Raw genomic sequence first — 19,153 nt, 5'->3', positions numbered from 1 at the left:
CTGATCCTCTATAGACATGCGCAGACAGTTTCCTATTCACGAAAGTATTGGTTATTTTCAGATAGGTGTAGCCCGCAAATTGTCTAGATTCCTTCCCGTTCTCGTTTAATTTTTGTTCTCCTTCACTTCCTACTATTGTTTCAATCGGTTCCTTCCCCACTCTTGCATTCTCCTGCAATGATTGTATATTGATTTTTATTTGTTGTATGAACTTAAGTAAAATAGTTTTATTTCATATTTTAAAATCTGATTAAAGGAAAATTTTTGATATACAAGAGGATATAAAGGTTATTTAGAATATATAAAAATAGAATTAACAAAAGAAAATTCGATAATTTTCAGATGCAATACTTAACATTTATTATATTTTTAATGTATATATTACAATCAAAACTTCCTACATACATATTCTTTCTACAAATACGACACAGATTTCTAAAGAATTATGTACAATTTCTCACGTTTACAATCCCTAAAAAATTTCGAGCTGTATATACAAAAAAAATATCACACTCAACGCGCTTCTCATTAATTGCACTTCACCAGGCAATTTCCCACCGTACATAATTCCATTTAAACCTGAATTAATAGTATTACTTAAAGAAATGCAAATAAACCTCAGTAGAGTTATACAACCCTGTTAGTTTCAATTACATTCGGATTAATAATTTATATACCAACTAATAAACCAAAAAAAAAACTACCATTGATTAGAGTACAGAATTGTAAAAACGGCAATTGATTTTATTTTATATCTTTCTTTTATGTTGTTTAAGTAACCTGGTATCACAATGCATTCATTTTTGGACAGGAGAAAAGTGGCGATTGAAATTTTTTTAATTTAAAATCTATTGTAGATTGAGAACAAATTTCAGTATAAATTTCGGTACAATTCTGTACAAAATACAAGAATTACCATTACCTCTTTTTAAATCTTAAAATAACATCTTAGACATTGCAAAATCGTCATAAGTTTGGACCACATGTATAATATATGTTTATATATTTATTATGATTACACTTTTTTTTCAGACCTTTTTTTTAGAAAAATTGCGAAATAAAACGTAAATTTTAATAAAATAGAAAACCAAAATAAAAAGGAATCTCCGAGCAAACCAAGAAATATATACCAAAAACACAAAAAATCACTAGAAAGTTGGAAAAAGGCAAATAGGAAACTTATAAAATTAGGCCTAAGATTAAAAACCTGTTTCATTATTTAAAAAAAAGGAAAATACATAAATGCACTAGTATGTAAAATTAAGCGAAAAAAATTAACTCAAACAACATATATTCGTTCGTTACAAAGTACGAAGAAGATCCATATAGAGCAAAAAAATAAACAAAACGAAATACTTATCACTAATTTGTATGTGCAGGTTTTCTCGTTTTTGTTTTAAACTCCAATGATTAACGATAGATGCATTTGCGTAAATTTCATCTGGCAGTTCTTCGTTGCCCACGTCTTTTCGCAATCCCCAAATCTTAAATTTTTACATATATTTTTTTATAATATATATATTTTTTTAGCAACGTGTCAAATCGTTGTCTCACAATACATTTAATAATATATACACACATAATTAAAATGTTTGTGATCGCGAAAAGACGCTTTGATATGTAAAACCTAAGTAAAAAATACTGTTAATCTCGTTTATATTATTTAAATTTTTTTTTCATTTTCTCTTATTTTCATCAGAAGAAATGCACAGTGTATTTTAATTTTTTTGGACGAACGTTTTGTACTCAAAAAACCGTCAAACTATAAGCAATCGGTGACGCTTTCTATGCACACAAATGCATTTGTAAATACATTTTTCGTACACTTAAAAAAATCAGTCGTAAAAATATTTTAACGCTTTTTTTTGCGATCATCACATTTGGAGAAAAAAATTATAATTTAAAGCTACTATACCTTCTAGTACTCTTAATTATATTTTATTATCTTTGCAGAACGATCGATTAAACAATTACAATTTGTATTGTATGTTCAATAAAATAAAAACTTATAAAAATTATAATAATATAAAGTTGTTTATATTTTTGATTTTGCCAACAGTTCAAGTTTCAGCTGATGATAGTAATAAGTCGAAACCGGTAAAGAAAACTATAATAAAGAATATTATCTAAAAGTGTAAACTATTTGTTTTATCTGAAACTAAATAACTCCGTTTCAGTTTTTATTTAACAAATTGATCCGCCATGTCTTAGTTACTGTATGATGTTTGACCTGAAACTAAAGGAATATTTAAACAAGCAAAAATGGATTTTATTGGAAAATATAGTTGCAGATATCATAAAGAGTTGGAAATATAATCTCAGCATGTACACAAATAAAGAGAAAAGAATACTTCATAATAGTTATAAAGATTATGAAATGAGAACTCAAAATGCTTTAATTAACAAATGTATTCCAAAACAATTGCGAAGATAGTAACATAACCGATTTCGGCAGGTAAGGTGTCATCAGGCGTTTTGTTAATGTTCCAGAAAAGATCATAATTGATTATATACCAACAAATCAGAATATTTCGTCTTTTCAAATGTGGTACAATGTATTCTTATAAACTTTATTGCAGTGTTTCAAAGTTTGTTAACATAATTACAAAAGGTTAAACCAAAGTTTAGTAATCAAAGATATACAAGTGTTAAATGCTGTTGATTAGACCCCATAAGTTTATAATTGTCAAACTTTAATTAAAGATTGCTTTTGAACTTGCTCGTTTATGACACTTAACTTTGAAATAACATGGATGCAGAATTAATTCCTTTCAACAAAATGCAGAATAGCTTAGGAGTTACCCAATTCCAATCAAACTGAGTATATTATAAGATACCGAATTGGCATTATTTTATATGGATCAAAGCATTGTTTCTTACATATGTTTAAAAAAGTATTTTAATTTTTGAAGTATCGAATTTACAAAACACCAACTTTTCCATAACATTATTTTTTATTGAACATATAATAAGTTTTAATAAAAATCTTTTTCGTGATTTTCTTCTTAATAATGAAAAAGAAAATCAAGAAAAAAAGAACAATTTAACTAAGATTTTTTTGATTATAACACAAACATTTTAGAACACATGACAAAAAAAATAATATATCACAAGCTACATTTACTTGCAAAAATTAATTAGTAATATGTTAATATAAGTAAATAAATAGTAAGATAGTGAACAAAAGAAACCTCCATATTACCCTGGTTAAATTTATATTTATACCTTTATTACGATTTAATTCACAGCCTACAAATTCCTTTTAACGGTATTTACTTAATAAAGTTAATTGAACTTATGAATGAGCTATAAAATAATTATTATTTAACGTTATTTTAACATATTACCATTTTAATTATTATTTAAAATAAATTTTTGATGAATATCTTAGTTTCATATTATCTTTGTAATTATTGATCGTTCAAACAAAAGGAAATTAAAGAAAAGAGTAAGTTGATAATTACACATAATCTTTGTCATGATAGAAATGCTATCACAGAAAATTTATAAACTTAATAATTATAAATATACATTATATGTATCTATATAAACATTTAGAAAGGTACTAACAATAAAAAAAGATAAATCGAAATTGCTTATAGTTTGACAAAAATGATCCGAGAAACCCTTTCATATTTGAATAATTTCATTCCCATTTTTTGTCTCTTTTTAATAAACTATACATACTAGGTACGCGTTTCGAAATTTTTTGTTTTTTTCATATTGACTATAACAATGAAGGCACCTAAAATTTGCACAATATATTTTTTTTAATTTTCCGTTCCGGATCGAATACCACTTAAACTAAAACGGGCTTCCACGCAAAACTTGTTTCATTTTCTCTCGTTCTTTCTCTATGGAGTACTTGGCACACAAACTTCGTCGACGATCTCTTCTTTTACACATCATGCTTTATCTTATAATGTAATTTTTCTTTCTCATTTTTTTTTGTACTGTATTCAAAATTAGGTTTATTGTTTTCTTATATTTTTTTTTAATAATCAGAAGAAACGGATGTATGTTTATCTTTTTTTTTTGTTAAAGTATTTAAGTATCGCGTTAAATTATATTTATATTTTATATATATCATTTTGTAAATGTAGCAAAAACGAAATGCAAAAACTGTCATAAGTTATTTACGAATAACGACCATCTACCGTTAATCCCAATTCGGGCGTCTACACTCTCAGTACGTTCTTGTAGTGTCTGGCGTTGTAGTTCACGTTCCTGTACACGGGCGGGAAAGGATACGGAGGACCATCACATCGCCACGGCGATCGGTTCTGGTACGAATTAAAACTCAACTGTAACAAAAAAATAAAACAGACAATTAAAAAATTGAATTTAAATAAGTTATTAAACTAGTTTACTCAGTAAGCTAACATATATTGGATATTTCTATTAAAATACATATTTTTTAATACTATGACGAAGAATATACCTATTAATTGTGATATACGCCAAATAAAAGTATGTATTTAGAGAACAATATAGTATTCTAATATTAGATAATAATAATTAGTAAGATAATAGTAATTAATTAATGAAAAATTCACAAATTATTGTTGGTTGACTTTTGTGTCCATATAGTGTACCTATGCTAGAGCTAGAGACAGAGCGGGCTTTATAAGACTTTTTCCTGTATATTATGGTTCATCCTGCAACGTTGATATCTAGCAAATCGGTCATAAGCCGGTCTCTCCAACACCTTCTTCGGTTTCTGGCTCATCTAATAATGTCAATTCCAAATGTGTTTGTGATGTCTTAGCTTTCAGTAGTCCTCCAAAGTTTTTTCGTAGTGAAATTTTCAGTTATTGTTTCTACGGCGTATGTCATGATGAGTCTTACGTATGTTTTGTATATTTTGACCTTACTTTTCATGCTCTTGTGTTTGTTTCTCCATATTATATTACATAGATACCTGGATTAATAGCTGCTTTAGTTATTTGAGAGTACACTTCTGTCTTCAAGTTTCTATTACTGGTTATACAGGTTCTGTTCCACACTTCAATTATATATCGGTAGTTTTCATCTTCTTCTTCTCTAGTTGTTTTGAATCTATATAATAAATTCTGTAAATTGTATTCGTCTTCGGATATTAAAACGCCATCGTTGTAACAGATTAGTTTGATTTGTTTGATTCTCGTTCTGTACCCGTCAAAGTATCTTGGATGAATTTGAATTATCTACAATTTGATTCAGGTACGAAGTGGCCACAGTACTTAGGAGGAATTGGAATATGAAAGTACAGATGAAGGCAATAAGTAAGAATGTTGCAAGTCTACATGGATAAAATGGCTACAGATGACCGCTATGCCCCAGGGTTAGACGTCACATATGAAGAAAATTCCATGTGTCTCATGACAAATGAAGAAATTTTAGAGATCGCAACAAAATCTATTAACCCGTTTATGCCCACAATTCCAATAATGGAACAACCCCGTTTTTCTGCCCTCCACGCTTTGTTGTTAGTCACAACGTGATTTTCCAGGCAGCAACACGTTTTCAGTATTTTTGAGCCGCTGCTGTTTTTATCACTCCTCCAGATGATGGTGCTGAAAATAGCAATGAAGACTTCTGCAACGACATCAATAACTGGATGGTCGACAGCTTCAAGTGGAAGCTATGGCGAAAATTACAAGTCAAGGACGGACTTTCACAATTGGTGATAGCGACACTCACGAAGAGTCAAATAGTGACAACGAACCTTTGTCAAAATTACAAAAGAAGTTACCGAAAAAAAAGAAACTGGCAAAAATCCGGTCTTATTTCAGAGTTTCCGCACTTTGAGAAACTGATGCAATCAGCACCCATTCCTTCTGATCTGGTGGAATGCTTTGAGCTTTTTCTTGATAATAGTATTATATAATTTTTGGCAGAAATAACGACGTTATATGCACACCAAAAGGTTGAGATTTCCGAGATTAAAATAAAGAAATAAAGTGTTAATAATAAAGATATCTCCACTGTGCAGATAATAATAACCTTCCTCCGGGAGACAAATTTGAGATAAATGCAAATGCATAATTCGAAATTTTTGAAATACTCAGAACTCCAAGAGAGGCTGACTGTTGATGAAAGTATGGAACCATATTTATAGTAAGTACGGGGAAAAACAGTTCTTAAAAGGAAAGCCGAAATTTGCAGTTACAAGATGTGGTGCCTCTGCGAACCTTATGGGTATTTGATGCAATTTGAACCATACCAAGGAAAAAAACCGACGACAGAAAATGCAGCTGGTACTTCAACGGATAAAGAAGAAAATGCATCAACCACAAAAAACGTAAGAAAACCAACTATAAAGGAACCAGCATTTGGTGTAGGAGAGTCTGCTATACTTGGACTGATAAAAATTCTACCAAAATAATCTAGTAACTCATTTACAGGAAAATGGTATGGATGTACGGAAAACACCAAATAAAGTAGAATTGAAAAGTGTCCCATAATGCCTTCAAAAGTGGTACAAAAGAAGGTCAGAGGTGTCTATAATTTTTTTAATTGTACCTCAAAAGAACCAAAACGACATATTTTGAAGTGTAATAGTGTTAGGTTATAGCGTCTAATAGAGAATTGAACGTAAGATAGATAAATTCTCTCCTATACGATAGATAGATTTGGGATATATGTATTTGTTACCAATACCATAACATATTTACATTCCTTATGATAATTACACCCCTATAAATATTTTACTATTGATGAGTAGCTGGTAAGTTATAGAGATAATTACCTTTTCAAAATATACAGTGTGTTAATTAATTATCGCACCCGACGTCATCATTGCAAATATGCAACCAATATCACAGTATTTTTATTGCAATACGCGATTTGCGTATGAAGCGTATTGCACTGTGATATTGGTTGCATACCTGCAATGGTGACGTCGGGTACGATAATTAACTCACACGCTGTATATTGAAAGTTAGCCAGATAAATGCTATGAAACTTACTTTTCGTACATAGTATGAAAACTGTTTGAAACTATCAATAACACAAAAATATAACACAGGACTATTGATTCACATTAATTTAAGCATTATAAATTAACTATTGTTGGTACCTTGAGAAAGAATTATCCTGAAATGTCTGCACGATTTTTTTAAACAAAGCGAATACTTTTATTCGCTTTTGTCAATGACAAAAGAAGTATTTCATATATCCCTAGAAAGTACAAAAAAAACTTTGGCTTCTATCCATTCGACGAAACCTGTAATGAAGCAACTGAAAATCGTAATATCATTCACACATATACAACAACAGGAAGTAAATTACATTCCTACACAACAACACGCATAACAAGTGGGTGGCCCCTGAATGATTTTCAATATTCTAGATGCGTACTGATGCTCATTAACAAATTATAAACATAACTGGAAAAATAATATTCGAAATAATACGAACGATTTTTTTAAAAAATTTAGATCATCAACGTTTTTGTTAACTTTATTACAATCTTATAAAAGATCTTTAATGATTCCAAGCATTTTTCACTAAAAAGTCTTCTCCGAACTCTATTAAGTTATAATTGGTATCTTCTTACATTTTTATAATAACTTTAATATAATACACTTTTTTGAGACTTATCTTCTTCTATTCATTTTCCCTTATACCTTACAACGTCGGTTCCTCGATACATTTTTTTTATTCTTTTCTATTCATTACTTCCTCAACGTTCATTCTCTTCTGTTGAATCGAATCCTCTTCCCTTTTCCCCTGGCCACCATCATCTTTGGAAGCCTCTTAGCAGCCATACGGATCACGTGCGCGTAGCAATGCAACTGTCTGTTCTATTCTGTACTAAAGGATGTCTCTTCTGGTCCTACCTATTATTCGAGTTAGGTGCCTAATTTATACAGCTGTTACTTTGCTTATCCTGCATTGGCCAGGTTTAGGCTTCATCTATCAATGTTGGCACATATACTGCTTTGTACAGGTGCATCTTTGTTTCTTTACTCAGCTCCTTTTTATTTATCATTATTGTGTTAATCACTTTTGTTACGTTCTTTTTTCCTGATCTATTGTCTCGTCATTGCTAATCACTACCATCTAATCTACTCTGTCAACATATAATTTTCATGTCTTCTTCCTCGTTGCTAATCTCCATTATTTTAGTTTTTGGGTTTATTTCCAGTTTGTACATTGATATTCCATTTGTTGACTATGTCCTGCAACTTCCTGACTGTATACGCCTACTATGTCACTATATACGCAGGACTTCTTCCATTCTCCAGTGTCCGAGTTTTAGGTTCATTACCCTCTCTTTACTTTTCTTTAAGATTTGGGATATAACCATAGTAAACAGGAAAGGCTAAGCTCTTTGTTTAATCAATTTTACCTGTTTCAGGTCCACTTTTACCACCTCTTGATAAATTTAACCGATAGATAATTACCATGGTATAGCGGATTTAAGCGCTCTCATTGGCTAAGAGCACCAATTTATCTATCGGTTAAATTTATCAAGAGGTGGTAAAAGTCGGCCTTAGTGGAATTAATCCTTAAATAATGGACACATTCTTAAGGAAATCACTGTTAACTTTAATACAGTACAAAAATTATTTCTTAGTATTTATGAAATAGTTTATAAAGAATTTCATGTAATTCAATATTTTCAAATAACTCCAAATAACTTTGAAAAATTCTTAACTCAACATAAATTATCCCCACTAATCACATTATATTTAAATAACAGTACTAATTATAGAGAAAATAATAGTTAAACTTTTACTGCTGTAACCAATCTTCTTTTAGCGTAACAATTAATTAATTTCTAGCAATACAGCAATTATTCATGTTAAAAACAGTCATTTCGCGGATGTAACGGAATTGTTCAATGGGCAAACAGTAAAAAGATAATTACAAAAATCCTTCAAAATTAAACTAAAGAAAAGTAAAGTTATTAAACAGTTATAATACACGGCCTTGCATCAAAATAGAAGGGGGAAAGGAATTTTTTTGCTCATTTCATCTTTCCTATTGTAACACACCCCGAGGAAGCACCCCATTAAGAAATATTAAAACCTTGATCAAAGAGAACCTTTTAATTTTCATCCAAAAAAATTTTCTGATTGAAATCAAGTCGTTTTATGTAAGTAAAATCATTGATTATCCATGAATAATATTTTCTAACGTTACTTTAACCGTTACAATAGCCTTTGTTATCACTAGAATCCATAACATTGCAACAATTTACTTGCTCCTACATTCATTTTTAAATGGTATGCAAAATAAACAGTTTTTAAAGGTATTCGTTTTCAAAATTAATTATACATATACATCATAAGTATTTCAACTGAATATTTTAAAACCGTAACTTTGTGACGCGTTGAGAAACAAGAATTTACATAATAATAGTACTTTCTTTTTTGTAATTTACCTCTCTAGTCGGCGGTTTAACCCTAAACGCAGTGACGTTCATATTGTAATTCCGGTGTTTTCCCGCGCTACAGCTAACACCATCCGTGTAAGGCCGTAAAGCCTTATGATTTTGCGGTCCCAGCCGTCTGTATTTGTCTTGCAATGGGGTGGTGGGTGGTGACGGTGAGGGCGTGGAACTCTCGGACGATGATGACGTCAGCGACGACGATGATAGTGACGATGATGACGATTCGAAAGACGAAGACGTCGATGACGTCTCCGACGAGAATGTTGCTAGCGTGCAATACGAACCTTCAGATTCGCCAAGCCTACAAAAAAAAATTGATTTAAAAATAATTCAATATAGTAAAATCTCGATTAACTAATATTAGACGAACGGCTAAACTCGAATATTTCTAGTTCTAGGTTTAGTGTTAGTTATAGTTTTAGTTCAATGAAAAATATGCAACAATTTAACGCTGAATAACAACTAAAACTAGAACTAACACTAGCACTAGAACTAGAAAGTTCTAACGACGTCCGTTATATCGAGGTTTTAAGTTAATCTTATAACTTTGAAACATTGTTAACAATAAAATATTAATGGTAATTCATGTAAATAGAGTGGTCAATATTAATCGATGTTTTAATGTCATAAAAATCAAATAGATTATTTAGGTCAATACAATAACCTTAATGAATGAATGCAACGAAATAATTACCATCCATCCACACATAGTGTAATTAGTGATAATTAAAATAATTTTTATTATAAACCAACAACGTAATTATAAAAACATTTAAAACACAAATTACGAAAGAAAGAAAAAGAATTTCGCAATTTCAATCAATTTCATTAAATAGTTTATGTCGATTTTTTTTGTAATTTAAACGATCAAATTAGTAAAGTAAAAAACGTTGTCGTTTGTGATAACACAACGGTGAAACAATTTAGAAAAAAAAAAAAGTTTTAAATAAATCGTACTTTGTGCTCGAATACATTTTGCAACTAACTACGTCAATGTACTCTTATCGAAAAATAAATTACATATGTAAAATCGTTAGCATTCATGAGTATCGATGTGGATTGAATTGGTTTAAAATGTTAACACGTTCATATAATCGAAAGACGACCTCTGACATAACATGAAACTTTTTAAATTATTGCACATATGCAGATAATTACCATAAAAATAATTTTCATTGGACGTAAGAAATAATTAGTAACCGCAGGAGACTCGGAGAAAACTAGTTCTGGTAATATCGAGTCTTATGCAACTACTTAAATATTTTTTTTTTCACAAATAACAGGAAGTGTCATAAACGTATAATTTTGGTGTTAAATCAAAAATTTCAGCTTGAAATAATTATTTTATTACTAGACACGTTGCGTGAGAAATGGAAAGTGCGTGTTTTACTATATTAAAATGGAGCGATAACATTTAGAGTGCCTTCTTGTTTTAATGAAAACAAAAATATAAAAAAATTTGTTAAGTTTTAATTAACCATGTACATTTTATTAATAACGATTCAAAATATTAATTAAAGTTCTATGTTACAATGTCAAAACAACGTTCACCATTCATTTTATATAACAGAAACATTTACAGCACACCACTTATAATTGATATAAATTATTTTAATTGCCACAATGACAAAACGCACTCTATAATACCAGATGCACGTATGCAGTACATTTGTCTCGAACCCATTGATTGTTATTTTACATTGCAACAGATGAAAATGCCAAAAAATAACCAATAATTATCGGATAAGGACCAGCTGTCGTCGTCATTATTACACAACGCAGTTGTTACTCGAAGAATCGTGTGCTTTCTATAAGATCGATTATTGCGCTTAAATTAAGAAAGGTTATATTTGCGAAGGGTTTCTTTTCTTTTATTACTTACGAAAGTTTGTTAAATAATAATAAAAATTTGGATTATTTTGAAAGCAAATAATACGACTGCGCAATATAATACCTGTTTATACAACATTTCATAAAACGTAATATTTATTCAAGGTAAATGTTTATGGCGGATATGGACATTTTAAGTATTCAAACGTATCGAGTTTATTTGTATGCATGAATTGGAATGGCGACATATTTAGGATGCCCCACGTTGAACCAGATTAATAAATTATAAAAATATTAAAAGTGGAAAATGAAAATATAATATAGACAAAAATCGTTGAAATAATCGGATTTAACACGGTATTTATATCAGAGAAAGTTATAATAAAATGACAAATAATAATTTACACTTTCATAATTTTGTGTTTGCACTGGATATTTATATCACGAAAGTTTTCACAAGTGTTACATTTATTTTTAAAATGAATTTTATTCACCTATTAAATTACAAAATAAATATACTCTTAATATAGACTATCTTCATACCCAATTACGACATATTTTATAAATGATAAGTATCATTAAACGAAGGGATCTAGTGGAATACGAAATTCTGAGAAAAACCAAATAGAGTAGGCACTTCACAACATGTACTTAAGAGTTGCTAAAAGCGTTTTGGCTCGTCAATAACCAATCAATCCACTAGGCGACATCGATATTGCTGCTGTTTTGTTACTTAAAATCGCCTTTTAATAATGCAAAGAAAATAATCAGTACCACGTTTTTAAACGACCTGGTTTTTAAGAGTAAAATAACACAAATATAAACGAAAACTGATTTTGAAAAATTACAAAAAGTATTAAACAAATGAGAAATATAAATAATAAAACAATAAAAAAAATTAAAGAAGATAAATAAAAGAACGGAAAGCAATAATAAAATTTGGGTATTACTCGATAAAGAATATACGATGTACGAGAAAAAATTGAACATAAAAGACCAATCAGGAAAGATGGGTAAGATCCAATAACATCAAAATCTATATGACCTACTAAACAAAACGATTAGGACCTTGAAATGCTTAAATAACTAGAAATTATTAAAGCCCAATCAAAAACTATCAATCAACAGCACTGGACGAATAAGAATAAGTAATTATACGCTGTGCTGAAAATTAAAACAAACTCAACGACGAATCAAATATTTGTTGTATGTCAGATCTTGGAGAAGGGTCAAGAGCACAAGATCGTCACATTCCATTATGTTTTCATCGGCGTCAACTCCACTGATAACAGTATATACGAGCCAAACTATATGATGCCTTATATAGTCTCATCATTCAAAATTGGTAGACCTGGAAGGAATGACGATGATTAACGTCAGATGTTATATAGAAATACAAAATAACATCACAAGGAATATAGTAACGGACTACGTCATAGGGACGTGGTGAAATGTCTCCTGTTCAACATATGCCTCAAAAACTATAGGTACTATAACAAATAAATAATATATACAGCACTGATAGGCTTAGATAACAGCTGTAGAATCATTCATGACTTTGGAGACAATCTTGGATCCAGAACAGGTCGCGGTGGCCAACAAATGTTTTAATGCGTTGCGTAACCAACTCTCGTAAATAATGCTAATAATTTACAAAATCCTTATATTATCCGTAGTTGTGGCGGAAGGACGGGATAACAGAGGACGTGGCCAAGGTTGGATTTAGAGGCTAGAAGACAGTTGCACCTGCATAAGAATTAATGGAGGAGGAAAGTTTAGAAAGCCAGGACCTGTACAGAGTCGTAGCACCACACTGATAATAATGATATTGATATGTGAATAAAAAGGCTTATCTACAAAAATGTACTAATTGTAAGATTAATTTGAAAATATTTTGAAGTTATATTTTGAAGCGATTTCAAACAAAGTGCTCCGTCACGACTGTAGATATCGTAGTATGTAACTAATCACATGATTGATAAAGGCCTCCAAATGTCAGTAGTGAAGAAAGCAATTACGATAAGAATTAGTATTGATTTAATTTAAAAAAATATGGAGCAACACCACAAAATTTTTGCATGAAATTATAAGAAAGTAATCTTTTAAACAATATTTATCTACCCAACCTTGGATAAAGATATAGCCAAGTTAAACATTTAATTTACTAGTTTAAAGAGAAACAGCACATCATTACAAAAATGTCTCTGACGGAGGGTAAGAATTCTTTACCATATTAAAACATATTGATAATTGCAAACTGAGTTGGAGTACTAAAGATTGAAAAATTAAGATGATAATCAACCGCTGAAATGTTCGATCGACATTTTAATAAATCTAGTCATTCCATAAGCTTTATTAGCCATAATTCATAATTCCTACGTTATAGTCAGTTTCTACCCCCAAGTTTGTCCCAATTAACTTGGACTCGATAATTTGTTTAAGCTAATTTGTTAAGCTTGTGGTAATCAATAGTTCGTTTATGAATAATTTTTTTGCATATTTTTGTTTCAGGTTTCTAAAACGCTAGTATCTAGTTATTAGTGTTGTCTGAACAATGCATAGGATAAAGTTTATTGCGTTGTCATCAAAAATTATATATCAAACGTTCCGAAACTGAAACTGTCACTTCCAGTTATACTGTAGTTGAATTGCGACAGAGATTATTTTGCCCCTAGCCAAGATATTTAGGGAGGCCTTTGATTCGGCAGAATTACCGGCTCCAAGCGCTGATGAAACAAAGTGAGATAGAAATCAAGAGACTGTGAAAGTGCGGGCTGGTTATAAAATAAATTAAATGCCAATACACATGGTTGGCAAATATTCAAAATAGTAATTAATTTTTATTTGGATCTCATACAAATTCTGATGAAAGATGTACAAAGTTGCTACTTGGAAAAGGGTTAATATGTTTAATAAATGTGTACATTTCTTAAATTTGATGCCAAACGATGAAGGTTATTATATCAGATAAACGATTGACCATATTATATAATTGATGTAAGGCGTTGAAAGAAAAGAAATCCTGCTTTTCTTCCGCTTAAAAGTTTTCCCCGGAAAAGAAATCAAAGTAGCAAGAAATGAACTTATCTTTTAGAAATAGAAGACTAAAACGGAGGTATGTATTACACAATTATTTGATATTATTAGCGGTTTATGTATGCTCAATGATTTTAGAATCTTCCCTAAGATACATTAAAAATTTATATTAAATATCAACGTTGGAAATTTAAAATCTCATAATTTGCAAAAATGGATGGAAAAATTTTAAATCAAATAATCAAATAGGAACAATTACCATGAGAATAGATAATATGGTTATTGAGTAAGTGAAACCATCAACATTTTTTATTGCAATTTAGAGTTTATAATTAGGATGTTTCTAGTTTTATTTGTTTATTAAAACCAAAATATTTGAAACCTTGTCACGTCAAATATTATTGCACTTGAATATGATTAGTTGGAATACAGACCATGTTAACCATCAGCTATCGTTTTCAAATGGTATTACATTGCAAAAACACATTTCGTGACTTTCACCACAAATTAGAAACAGTTAACAGCGTAGCATCTTAAGCTAATGAACTTAATAAACTTAAAAACCTGAATGTCATTAAGGAAAAAGGAAATTAAAACTATATAATATAAAAGCGAAAATGACAAGTAATTAATAGTGTAATGAACATGATAGACAATTCTATATTAATGGAAGAAATAAGATATTCCACAACGCCCTGAGCTGTAAACTTTTATTAAAATACCAAAATTACATGAGATAAGTATCAAACGAAATAGTTTGATGAATACTATGTTTTTGGCCTTTAGATTTGTTGCAACAATTGTTCGAAATATCTTTTTCTCTCCATTTGATTCACAGTGTTCTGTAATTGTTATGTATTTTACGCAATTATTTCAAATTTTAAAAGGTTCGTCATCATACATCATCGATAATTATCAATTTAATTCTTGCGTGTTAATGCAATGCGATGGTTAACATGCAGGTTTGTTCATAACAATTTCATCAGACATATTATAATTAGACGTAAATTAATAAAATTTCCATGAAGCATTATCTTAAAACCACAAAGAAGTCGAAATTGTTAATAAGAAATTGCCACGTGATTATGATAACAAAGTAAAAAGCTGATTGGAATTTACATAAATCATCTAAACCCAACCTTATAATTTACAAAATATTTTTTTTAGCAAAACAAAAACAAAATTAGTTTTAAATTTTTTAACATTACTTCACCAGGAAATAAAAGTCAAAGTCTACGTAACCCGGAATTTACATAATTCCTTTGTGAACTATATATCTATTACTTTCAATATACTTTCATTATTCTTTGAAATCCAATACATGTTTTATGGTGGAAAGTATTGTGATTTAAACCATCTACAAACGTGGTAATGAGCTACAAAAGATTTCTAAGGCAATTAACATCGATTTTCATATAAGATTTATTTCTAAGTTATTTTTATAAAATGAGGTGAAATGTCTTCTTTATAGCTTTCCAAGTTTTTGTATAATTGCGGTAACGACTTGTTCACATTTTACTTGTAATTAATGGCGTTCGTAAAGTTAATTTTAATAATTTCACAAAAACATAATTAAATCTATTTATTTCTTTAGAAGCTTCGACTAAGTAATTTGTAAATGTTTTGTTGCTATTTGTATTAGAAGAGGTGTGTTTCTGTAGTTAAGCTCTAACTTCTATTAATTTTCAATTAAAATTATTTCCATTCACTAAAAGGTTGTGTAAAATACGCACAAAATGTCAATAATTTGCAACTATTGCGTTATGCCGAACCCATTCATTCCAAAGAAACGTTAATATATCAGCATTATGGAGTGCACCCATTAGTATGTGTCAGTAAGATTATGGGCATGAGAAATAAATAGTTTTTGTAACGTCGCCTCTCATAAGAAGTCATAAAACGACATGACAATAATTTACAATAATTGCAAAATACTTTCATTTTTTAAATTTCTTAAAAAAATCATTAAAAATTAAATTGCGAACAGATTTTTAATCAAAGAGTTAATAAAACGTAATTGTGGCTAATTTGCCCTTGACTTAGTTGAGTATTTTTTGTTGTTGTCATCATACAGATAGCCGCTATTAATTAATCTTTTCATTTGCAAATGCTTATTGAAAGGCTTTTTGTGTGTATGTTGGAAATTGCAGGTGTGGAAATTACAATGATTACAAACAAAAAAAATGCTCTACGTTTACGTAAAATGTAAAGCTGTCGTTTTCAGATACTATCTATCAATAGAATATAAAACAATTGTCGCATATTTGCAAATTACCCGTATTTCTGCATGAATGCAACAAAAAAGTTACTCCACCTGCTATTGAAATTATCTTTTTTTTTATTTTTTCGTTGAATATTAAAAAATTCCATTGAGAATCATTAAGACAAAACATTAAATTACGATACGTTGGTACATTAACAATTTCTCTTTATGTATCTTTATGTATAGGTTCTTAACATCAATAAATATTTAACGATCACAGTTTACAAACCGTTAAACAAATCCTATCTATTATGGCCAATAATAATTACAAAACAGTTTCGTTTCGACATTAAATACAAATTATAAAAATGTAAAACTAGTCACATAGATAACTTTTAGATATGTTATAGGCTTAACACAATTAACGGGTTTTGGTTTTGAATTACATACTACGCAATAAACATCGAAAATAAATAAACCACTCTCCGCCTATCAGTTATTCTGTGTATATTTTCGAAACCTCTTATCTCTGTCATCTCCGTCATCGTTTATTCAGGAGGTCAAAAGTACGAACGCACTGAAAGGCTTTTTTGCAATGATCACAATCTACAAATTATTTTTATTTTTAAGTCCAATGCGTATTCGGCCATTTATCATGGGTTTTCGGGTGACGTGGCACAGCTGCATGCAACAAACCGAACCAACTGGCCAAAAGGAATGAACGTTTTCGTACGATGTGTAACCTAAATTCACACAAAGAAACAATAATCGCGAAGGAATAAGGAGATTAAAGTCTCGGTGGCGTATGCGGTAAAGAAGGCAGGTGGATCGTTCGTTTCTTGGTCGAAATTCGGGTCGCGGCTTTCTCTTGATCGCGCGAAAATAGAAGTCTCCTTCGCATCGTCGCTCCATATTTTCCAATTATTTATGCTTATATCGACGCCGACACCGTTCGGTGTGCGTTGTGCAGAGGCGTGTTGCAGAGGGCGACCCCGAGATGGTATATTTCAAGACTATAGCGACTGCCAAAACGCGTTAATCATAAAATTCATAACCTTCTCTGTTGATGATAAATTTTATACAATTTTGGGGTTAACGAACAATCAAGTTAAAAATAAATTATTAAAAAAATATTAAAGGAACACGTTACGTTTCATTTTGAGAGAATATTTGGACTAAATCGTAAAACCGATTACAACTTAACACGTAGATATAGATGAGAAGGTGAGCTGCACATTTTTGAAATTCGTTTCAAATCATTTTCAGCACATCCGAATTTACAGGAAATATCCCGGTGTCAATGATTAACGATTTGGAGGATGTTAGCTTAAGGGTAAGCTTTTATTACCTAGTCTTCCCTTAATTCTATTAGCTAATTATTTGTATCCCCGAAATACGATTCAAGATGGACTTCATAAACGTAGTTTTTCTACTTTTACTCATTGTCATTAAGAGTGAAACCAATTGCCACAAGAAGGAAGGCGAAATTTAGGTAAATCAGCCATTATAAATGTGTAAGCTTTAAAACAAACACATCCTGATACGAAAAAAAGACAGGTCAAGAAGACAGAATCCGAAATAATGACACATTCTGGTCAAAATTGTAGCCAGAATTGTCATTGGTGGGGTTTCAACACAAACCTTTACACAACAAGACTTAATCGTTGTCTAAATATATCACCTTTAAGTGTCTATTTCAGGTACAGATAACATTATTTGTTAATTATTGTTTGCTCAAGTTCTTAATTTATTACCACGTAACAAAAACGACGTAAAATCTCGTTGGAAACAGAATGCATCTCGAAGACTAGTACCAAAATAATATCAGATCAATGGTTAGCACAATTTTGGTTAATCTGAGCTAATTTTAGTTACAATGTTCAATCAGTATTCGTAAGTAGGTACACGTGAACCAAATCTCCAGAAAATACGTTGAAAGTCGTCGTGTTTATCCGAAATTAGTATTTGCCCACGCATATATTGAATACTGCAGATAAATACATACATATAATTAAGAACGTTTAAAAATATTGTTGCTCTTCCAATCATTAACCAATCACACAGAGTTCATCAAAATGTAAAGCAAGTTTTGTGAGCTTTAATAGCAAACTCAACAAAACTTTTCTTCAAGTAGAATACGTATTCAAAGCATTGTTTATTAACTGTATGTTGAACGTATAAGTTAAGATTTTAGTATTATTTCTTACATTTGGTTAAGATCTATGAATATCTTTATGAAAATGTCAAATATCGTGATTAAAAATTTAGGATTTTATTCTTGGATTGTCATCTTGGTTTACTTGAATTTTTTTTATTTATCAGTTAAAAGAGATTTTGATGAACTCAGTATAGTTCACCTTGTAGTACATTCCCAGCTTGATCTTCTCATCCATATATGTACATAAATTGCACCAAGAGAGACGATTGTTCAAATATATTACTATTATTTTATACATGACTTTCCATCAGCAGTGAAATATTGCTTAGATTTCTTGATGGACATTTACCCCTTTCAATCCCTTATCAACCACTCTCAATTTAGGTTCAGAGTGGATAGCCATTATAGAGTTAGTAACAGGAAAATCCTAGGTGTATAGTACAGGATAGTCCCAAGTACATTTCCATACGCTATTCTAAATCCAATGCACTGAAAAGAATCTAATTTTTAAGTTAAGTTTAGTATAATAGACATCTTATGCGGT

The 19,153-nt window shown here is 30.3% G+C and overlaps 1 protein-coding gene across 2 annotated transcripts in view; it reads right to left on the bottom strand.

The window, feature by feature from the left end:
* Nucleotides 1–335: 335 nt before the first annotated feature.
* LOC111416459 (protein BTG1-like) overlaps nucleotides 336–19,153 on the bottom strand; it is a 69,971-nt gene continuing 51,153 nt past the window's right edge. For both annotated transcript variants that reach the window (XM_023048490.2, XM_023048499.2), the window contains exons 4-5: nucleotides 9,374–9,683; nucleotides 336–4,304 (exon numbers count right to left, since the gene is read on the bottom strand). In XM_023048490.2, the coding sequence (XP_022904258.1) occupies nucleotides 4,179–4,304; nucleotides 9,374–9,683 (436 nt within the window). In that variant the 3' untranslated portion in view covers nucleotides 336–4,178. The remainder of the gene's footprint in view (nucleotides 4,305–9,373; nucleotides 9,684–19,153) is intronic.

Source organism: Onthophagus taurus, chromosome 1, assembly GCF_036711975.1.
Source record: "Onthophagus taurus isolate NC chromosome 1, IU_Otau_3.0, whole genome shotgun sequence".
NCBI classification, from domain to species: Eukaryota; Metazoa; Arthropoda; class Insecta; order Coleoptera; family Scarabaeidae; genus Onthophagus; species Onthophagus taurus.
This window is presented reverse-complemented; position numbering and strand designations above follow the sequence as displayed.